The sequence below is a fragment of the Hypanus sabinus genome, chromosome Y, assembly GCF_030144855.1.
Source record: "Hypanus sabinus isolate sHypSab1 chromosome Y, sHypSab1.hap1, whole genome shotgun sequence".
Taxonomy (NCBI): domain Eukaryota; kingdom Metazoa; phylum Chordata; class Chondrichthyes; order Myliobatiformes; family Dasyatidae; genus Hypanus; species Hypanus sabinus.
In genome coordinates this window covers 433,571-443,047 of record NC_082740.1, presented here as the reverse complement: position 1 = coordinate 443,047, position 9,477 = coordinate 433,571, and the positions used below count along the sequence as shown (strand labels likewise).

General features: G+C 34.4%; 1 protein-coding gene across 2 annotated transcripts in view; it reads right to left on the bottom strand.

Annotated features, from left to right (window-relative positions):
* Positions 1-1,770: 1,770 nt before the first annotated feature.
* The window catches only part of LOC132385327 (zinc finger protein 281-like), a 32,353-nt gene continuing 24,646 nt past the window's right edge, over positions 1,771-9,477 (bottom strand). For both annotated transcript variants that reach the window (XM_059957341.1, XM_059957343.1), the window contains 4 exons: positions 8,525-8,645; positions 8,253-8,336; positions 7,974-8,092; positions 1,771-6,913 (listed from right to left, as the gene is read on the bottom strand). In XM_059957341.1, coding sequence (XP_059813324.1) covers positions 5,357-6,913; positions 7,974-8,092; positions 8,253-8,336; positions 8,525-8,645 — 1,881 coding nt within the window. In that variant the 3' untranslated portion in view covers positions 1,771-5,356. The remainder of the gene's footprint in view (positions 6,914-7,973; positions 8,093-8,252; positions 8,337-8,524; positions 8,646-9,477) is intronic.

The window sequence follows — 9,477 nt, the reverse complement described above, 5'->3', positions numbered from 1 at the left end:
GGAAAAAGGAATTCACTGTGCCACATTCATTATTGCTTTGAAGTCATAGGAGATCTACTCCCCATATTGATAATCAAATACATCATAATCTCACTTTTGAATTCAAGGGAAAAATACAACACAAAAACAACAAACTGTATTGTGATTATAATTTGAATATTTCTGAAATCCACTCTAATTTTTACCTCTTTTGGTTGAACATCATACAAAATTCAATTTAAAATTTCGCTGACTACAGATCAATAGACTTAAAGACACAAAAATCCACATGCTCTCTCTTAAAAGTTCCTTCATGTGTACAAATTGTTTTATGGTATCAAGCATTAATAGTAAAACGAAATGGAGGTGGAGAATAAAGAGTCTTCTGATGAGATTTAAATGTCAGAAAAATGTCAAAAAATTGGCGTAAGTGTTGAAATTAGTCAAGTTCTTAGAAGATACAATCCCAGATATCATTAACAAGCATTTTACAGAAAATGAGAGTGGTAACTGATATAGTTTATAATGTTCTGACAAAACCAGACTAAACATTAAAAAAGACTAATATATTCTGATTACTAAAATTTCATCACAAGTATCTAGTGACTGCCATTCTCCATAGGATTGTAAAATCTATACTGAAATAACTGGAGACCAAAACTTGAAATAATGAAGACAACAATTAAAGCCAAATTACTACCAACACTTTAAAAAACACACTACAAAGAACAGTCCTTCTGACTTCAATTGACAAAATTAGAAAAACTAATTTGTAGTCATAATTTGATATAAAATTTGAAGTAATCACTTCAGAAATACAATTATGAAATTAATTTAGGTTATCTTGGAAATTACTTTTCAAGATATATGTAGGACGGAGGTTAATGAAGGTCTCATTTCTTCAGTTTTCCCAATTTGTATCATGGTAGTAGAAGAATAAACTGCAAATTTAATCTCAACAGTTTCTAACCAAAAGTTTGTGTTTTTAAATGGGTTGTTTAAATGTTGAAATAACCCCATAGAGAACTTTTTGTCAAGGTGTCAAGAATTGATGCAGTGCATTCAAACTAGAAAAATATTTACATTTTTCTCCCCCATTGTTAGGATCTGTTCATTACACCTTTGTAAGATCAAGATTGCAGTGCCTAAGTCTTATCCACTTCACTTACAGAACTGCAAGAGGATGGAATTCTGCACTAGCATACAATTTAATTTGAAATTGGGAAATGAAAATTCTTGTTGAAAATAAAACAATTGCTTTTGATTTTTCATATAAAAACAACCAAATTTCTCATTATTGTTGAAACTCAAAGCTTTGTAATAGTTTTTCTATCACAGATTCGTGCAGTTATTTAAATAAAGAATAAACTGAAATATATGGAAAACATCTAAAACAAATTCTGGATTCTTCTATAGTTATGTCTTACTGAAAGTTACCATTTCTCAATAAAACATGTTTGATGCTTGGCTGGATGTCATACAGCCAAAAAAAAATTCAGTTAAATTGTAATAGACATTTAGTACTGTTGGAACTACTGCAGATTTATTTATGTAATTATGTGTATATTCAAAATATAAGGGAAACAAACAGCTTAAAAATTGACTACTCTGAAAAAATATCAAAATCACCAAGATGATATAGTTAAATATAATTGTATTAGCAGCTTTTGCTCCTTATTCTTATTGTTAGAATTATAAAAATGCAATTTTCTTTAAAAATGTATTAAAACATTGAATAACATCTTCCCCCCCCCCCCCCCAAACTGGTATTCCTCAACCACACTATGCCTTTGTTACTTCACTTACTCAGAATCTAAATGGATATAGAGAACAAAATAAACAAAGTATCAGAAAGGATGAATATCCCAATCAGAAACATTTTCTGAAGTCACCTGAAGAGGAATAAAACTTTAACTTGTATGTAATCTTTGCCCAGGTAGACTAATGCACAGTGTAACACAAGAACAGTTGTAGTTTATTTTCTATATATGCCTCTCAGCTGCAGCAAATTCTGACGGCAGCAACTATTTAAGATTATAGGTCAGTAAGTTTGTAAAAAATATATTTTCAAGGATGAAAGCAACAGGAGAGATACCAGAGGATCAAAGATAGCCAATGTGGTTCCACAATTTAAAAAAGGCTATAAACATAAACCTGGGAATTATAGGCCAGTGGGTCTGTCATTAGTTGTGGACAAATTATTGGAAGGACTCTTAAGAGATCAGATATATGAGTATTTGGCTGGACATGGACCAATTAAGTATAGTCAGCATGATTCAGTGCACCATTGTCATGTCTGACTATCTGGTTTTTCAACAATTACAATGAAAGCAAGCAAGTGGATGCTGTTTACAAGGACCTTAGAATGGCCTTTGTCAAGGATCCATATGGGATGTTCAAAAAAATGTAGTTGCTTAGCATTCAAGATGTTCAATTAGACATTGGCTTTGCAGGAGAAGCCTGTGGTGAACTGAACTACATATACCTGTCCGGACACGCCCCCCCCCACTGACTGCTCCTGTGGCTCCTCCCACAGACCTCGGTATAAAGGCAATTGGAGACACAGCCCCAGCCTCAGTCTCCGGGATGTTGTGTGGTGGTCATTTGCTGCTTGTTCTTTCTTCCAGCCAATAAAAGCCTATATCTCGCCTCACGTCTCCGAGAGTTATTGATGGTCCATCAAAGCCAGAGAGGGAAAGTAGATGGACACTTCTGTGACTAGAGGCTTGTGACCAATGGTATACTGCAAGGATCAGTTCTGGATCTTTTTTTGTTCATCAACTATATTAATGATTTGAATGAAAATATGATTAACTGAATAAATATACAGATGACCATCAAGACCATTAAGCATGGAGGAAGGTGAGGTGTTGCACTTTGGCTGGACCATTCATGGTAGGTCTTACATAGTGAACAATAGGGCACTGAGGAGTGAGGTAGAACAAAGAGAAACTGGGAAACTCGTTCAAAGTGGTGGTGTAGATAGATGGGGTCATACAGAAAGCTTTTGGTACAATGGCCTTTATAAATCCATGTATTGAGTAAAGAACAAGGGATATTATGTTGAGGTCGTTTATGATGTGGGTGAGGCCTGATTTGGAGTGCTGTATGCAGTTTTGATCACCCACCTACAAGAAAGATGCAAATAAGTTTGAAAGAGTACAGAGAACATTAACAAGGATGTTGCCAGATCAGGAGGGCCTGAGTTAGTAGAAATGACTGAATAGGTTAGGGCTGTATTCTTTAAGAACACAGAAGATTGAGAGGAGATTTGATAGTGGTATACAAAATTATAAGGGGATAGGGTAAAATGCAGGTAGGCTTTTACCACTGAGGTTGGGTGGAACTATATCTAGAGGTTATAAGCTAATGGTGAAAAGTGAAAAGGTTAAGGGTCATAAGAGTGTGGAATATGCTGACAACACATGCAAGCTCAATTTCAACATTTTTAAATGAACTTTGGATAAATATGTGGATAGTAAGGGTAAGGAAAGCTAAGGACACAATGCAGGTCAATGTAAGTAGGCAGTTTAAAAGGTTTCGGCGTGGATTAGTTGGGCCAAAAGACCCATTTCTGTGCCATACTTCACAGTGGCTCTAAGAATCAGATCTCATCACTTTCCTATAACAAAGAACTACTGCTTTCAAGTGAAAAACAATTAACAATTGTCACTAAGTACTGCTGTTATTTTTTAGAGTAACGTGTAATTTCTAAGCTTCAAGGGACATCATTTAAGTTAGATATTAGAAATCAGAATGCAGAGTTACAAATTCACAATAGCTGGACAGAAGTGTTCAGGAAAATGATGCATAAATTTAAGATAAATGCAATGACTACCAATAAGAGTGTTTGAGATAAAATCACTTTGTTTCATCTAAATGGGCATCTTCATCTAAACCTAATTTGTTGGTGTAAATTTCAAGTCCTACACTGCTTTAATTTTAACAGTTTTAACACTTAGTATAGGGAAAAACTCTTCCTTCTTGATGTGTTCTCAAATACCAAATTAAAAATGGTGGTAAGATGTATTTAATTTTTAGTTTATATCTGTTTAAAGAAATTCTTAATGGTAAAATGTCAGTTAGTAAGGTGAGCAGGCTGTGCTGATAATCTTCACCTTGTCAAGATCTTTAAATTGTGAATGCATTAGGCTATAGTTGCTGTTACTTAAGTAATTTCTGATCAATGTATTATCTGACATCTGCTGTTGAAAAACATTTGAGTTAATAGCTTATGCAATCATTTATGGCCTCAAGCATTTAGGATGGAATCTAAGATCAGAACGAAATTACTCTGAATGTGTACAAATGGGCAAACTGGCATTTGTTGGTTTAACTAGATGATATCTGTTTCTATTTCCTGTTTTTCCAAGGGTTTACAACTTTAAACAAAGCAGCAAATTATCATACACTGTTAAAGGTCATTATATTCCCAGGTTACCTATCAAACTGATGGGTAAATCTGCTTTTGCAACACTATGAAATGTATAACGGAAATTATGATCTAGCTTACCAAACTTTTCAATATACTTTGCAGATTTCACTGTAGAAAGCTGTAGTTTCATTCTTTCACCCTGTCCTGCACAATTTTCTAAAACAAAAATTCTAGATGTTTTTCCTGTAAAAAGTGCAAAGCGTCCAACAGGAATGATCACATCATACAATTTGCTCAAGCTACTTTTACTACTGAAACTTATATTGATACCTGCCTATTTACGACTTTTAAAATGTACAGTGAGGTAAATAAAGTGTTGCACTATCTAATTTTTAAATATTTTTGGAATTTTATTACTATACTGAAATAAAATGTGTCAAGTATTAATTCCTTTTGAGTTAATGACAATGATATCTTGTGGCCTCAAAGCTGTTGTCAGGGATCAAATATTTGAATGCACTGATGTACATTCAATATCTCCCTTTACTTCATCATGTTTCCTGAGTTGTTCTATAAGCAAAGCCACAGTTCAAGAGAAATGATGCCATCATTTTTCAATATTGCATGTTGAATATTTCCCTGATGTTTTAACAGCTACACTTTTTTTCCATTAATAGTACAGTTGAATTACAAGATAAATCCCAAAAAAAACTTTAACTCCATCCAAGTCATGCTATTCTGCTAAAACATTTTCCAAATCATTGCCAAAAAAAACCAAGACTTGTTAAATTTCTGCCTATCCAGTGTCAATTATTTTCCTAATACAAACTGTTCTAACATGATTACAGACTGAATGCTCCAACAAAACGGTAAAATGTTGCATTGGAAGAGCTTCATTAATTTTTCTCAGATCCAGACATTTGGAGTGACAATGTGTTTACCACATGGTTAAAATATGATATGAAGCACTCAAGGCCCTCCAGCTTAGTCATTCTTGTGACCTTACTGATAACTTTGGCTGGTCGGAGTCTTGGCTCCTGTACTGATTGGCTCATTAGCATTAGACAACAAATTAGAGTACCCTGAGAATTCAGAAACTGTAGTCCTTATTTGGTGGACTTCTTCACTGGTGCCACTGCTGAAGGTCATCGGCACTCTACTGCCTGACTTGAACTGAGAACCAAATGCCTGGGCAAAATTCTCAATCTGATAGACCTGATGATTTAGACTACCCTCCAACTTCTTTTGTTGTTCCAACTGCCCAACCAGCTCTTGAGATGGTGTCAGCCTTTGATGAGCAGTTTCTGTACTGGGAAAGTGAATACCAGGTTGGGAACTTCCAACCAACAAACCAAAATGTGGCTTTGGTGAGGTGGTTGGCAACACTGAGGTAATTGATGGACTGAAACCACACTCAAGTGCAGGGGTGGTGTAAGCTTGTTTATCAGGGAATAAATTATGGCTGGGTAGACTTGATGGAAGACTAGTAGAACAAAACTGCATTCCTGGGGTTAGCGAAAACCCATCGCCTTGACTTGTTCTTTCTAAAGCTTGCTGGAGGTATTTAGAATATTCTTGGAGCATTCCTGTTTTGTCACTACGTGATGGATGAGACTCTGGGCAAACAGCCTCCTCATGCATCTCTGGATTTTCGCCCGAAGAATGGATTGGTATATGTTGGTCAGCAATATCAAAAGCAACATCATGCTGGCCCTCATGTTTGTGGGAATATTGGTCTAAAAGGCTCTGAAGGACTTCATCTGGAATTCCCGACTTCTCATGACAGACTTTCACATCCACATTCATTGGAGAAGAATCCAGCAAAGTAAGTGAGTTTTCATTATCCATCACACTGGCAACTGCTGCCTGGATTACAGACTGCTGAGATGCCATTTGTCCTATACTCACTGCATAGTCATTGTTATTGGAGGCAGCTTGCAAGTACCTTTTTTTCTTAAAAAACTGCATAGCATCGTCATAGTTGCAGTTATTAGCCTGTTCTGTTTTATTGCCTGCGTTCTGCAACAAGACAATATTATCCATGCTGGTGCTGCTGTTCAATTCTACAGCTCCTTGTTTATTAGTCATTAACTTTTGTCTCATCAGCTCCGTGGTAGGTATAACAAGATGTGCTGCATCGTTCACACCTGTTCTTTGAGTGTTCTTCCGATTTACTTTTTTAATTACCAATTTAGGTGCTCTTGTTTGTAAATCCTCTTCACTTGCATTTCCCAACTTTATATTGGAAGACCCCAATGGCATTTCAACAGCATATTCATGCATATTATACACAGACAACTTGTCTTTGCACTCGGTTAGGCTACTTTGCAGTTCAGATATGTTAACTTTATTCTTTTTACGGACTGATTTGTCCTTGGCCTCCTGAGATGTAGCTTTAGATTTTGTTTTTTTATGTGTTCCTGTCATTCCCTGAGATGAGGTAAAACATCCATTTCCAATATGACAGGTTGATCCAGGTTCCATTCCATTTTCATTTTTTCCAAGGACTTCTCCACATGTACGTCTGTGCTTTAATAATCTATCTGTTCTGGAAAAATACTGATAATAGAAAACAATACAATTATATTATTATTAAAAACAAAAACAAACTCAGGAGTTTCAGTGCATGTAATCACTTGTTCTCTTTAAGCATATCATTACATGTTAATGGCCAAGGCTTAATTATTAATCACTCTTGAAAAACTAAAATGGTTTAATAAAAATTCTATGAAACTAAAAAACACAGGAGCAGAAGGGAGAAAAATCAAAATCTAAGATAAAGGAGGATATTCCGTTTAGAGAAAATAGTTTCTTAATTCTGAAACTATTTTCAATATTACACTAACAGATTAATTATTTTGTCAATAGGATAATATTAATTTATCTTTTACTTTTCATATGTGTTCACTCAGTACTTTATTTCTACTTCTAAGCTTCAAACTAAGGAACCAAGTGTTAGACATGAACCGAATCTGCCTATCACATGGAAAATTAGTAAACAATTCTTTTAGTTTATTCTGATGAGTCACTAAAGCAGAATGGAAAGCATTATGTACAGCAAACTCCAGAGTAATACCAGTCAAATGCAATTGACTAAAACAGTTAAGAAAGTCTCTCAGGCTTAGTTCTGAGGATTCTGTCAATGTGTGTGCCATTTAAAGCAACTTCTCTCAAGTTGATGGACTGCTCGGATCATCAGTACAGCTTTCCAGACAGTGGTAAAAAAATGTAGAAATATGACAGTGTCAAGAAATTTCAGTGATGGATTGCCAATAATTCCATAAAAGTAAAATGGAATGAAAAAAGGTTTTGCATGGCAACTGAGTTTTAAATTTTGACTGAAGTTTTTTTTATGTTTATAATGCATTTACAATAAATAACATTGGGAAAGAAATCAAATACACAAAGCATATACTGTGACTCTCAACAATCACCTGTCTTCTCAAAATTAGTATCTTGCTAATATACTGTTAAACTATACTATAGTATACTAAAATATACTGCCAAACCCACTACCACTCCATCCTAACCTGTTTTCATTTTAATCTGCTGTGTAATTTAAATTTTACATTTTATACCTTTCATACACGGGAACTTTTTCTACAGTTGACAACTATACCTGTTGGCAAGTGTGGCACTGATAAGGCTTTTCTCCACTGTGTGTTCTTTTATGTCTTTCCATGTGATATTTCTGGATGAATCTCATATTACACTGATCACAACAGAACGGCTTCTCTCCTTCAAGGAACATATACATTAGCTTTATTTCAAAGAAGATAATTAGCAAGTGCATATTCAATTTACACTAGGACAGCGAGTATATTTTCCAAACAAATGTCAAGAAAATAATAAACAATAAAATGAGTTAAGATGTATGCCAATGTAATCTTATACATACCACTGTGGATCTTCTCATGCCTCTGAAGAAGATACTTCTGAATGAAACACATATTGCACTGGCTACATTGAAAAGGCCGTTCACCTGCAAGAATAGGTATAAAACACTTGCTAAAAGGGTCAACCTGCTTGAAATGATTAAGCAGCTCAAATTTGATGGAATAATACAGGATAATATGCATAATGTTTTAACTCTGAAGAACTCAAGAAAAAAAAACATTGAACAAATGGGAAAATTTATTATTCATTACAGTAATGCTTTTTATTTCTTACCAGTATGAATAAGGATATGGCGACGAAGATGGTAAGAACTACGAAAGGAGGCACAGCAATGCTCACATACATGAACCTTTGTACCACGTAAGAGACTGGCACCATCTCCACTTGCTGAAGACTGTGAAAGGAAAAAATACTTTTTAAAGGTAAACAGTAATCTGATTAAGTCACAAATAAATTCAATGTATTCTAATGAACTATTTAGCATCTTGTGACAAAGCCTATTTTCAGTAATTTTAAAACACGAGTCTTCCTTATGCACAGAAAGACTCAAGATCTTTTTGAGAATCTTAAAAGGTCTTTCTATCCAATAAAGAGCCTTTCTAAATGCAGAACAAGTTGCAATGTAGCAATGGTACAGCAAGGGCTTTCAATTGATGGAAGGAATAATTGGATCAATATATATAGAGGTATTTTGAGACTGTTAAATCTAGCATTGTGCTCATTTCCATTTCTGTCTTTTATAAGTCCTTTGCCAAAATATCTATAATGAAAATCTACCATCTAAATTTGCCATATTTATAGCAAATAATCAGGTAATTATAAATTTTATAATGGGAGGTGCAGAAAGCAGCAATATATAAACAATATATTGCTCACTGTAGTTTCAAACATTCTTGTAGATACCAGAAATGACTGGGAGTGAAAATTAAACAAGTTCAAACACTTCAACAAGTTAAAAACTATTAGGAATTTAAAGGTATTGACTATCATTTTGAACGTTATAAAGAAAATGAAGACTTGAAAAGGATTGTTTGAACGCAGGTTATTACCTGAGATAGATGTCTGTGCTAATATTGTTTACAATGTACTGAATGAATAACAGTAGGAACTAAGAACTAATTACAGTTTTATCATACTGTAGTAATTTTGGTAGTATTCTAATTTGTTCCATATTTCATTTAAATAGATAATTCAGTATTCAGTTAAACATTAGTTTATCTTTTCAA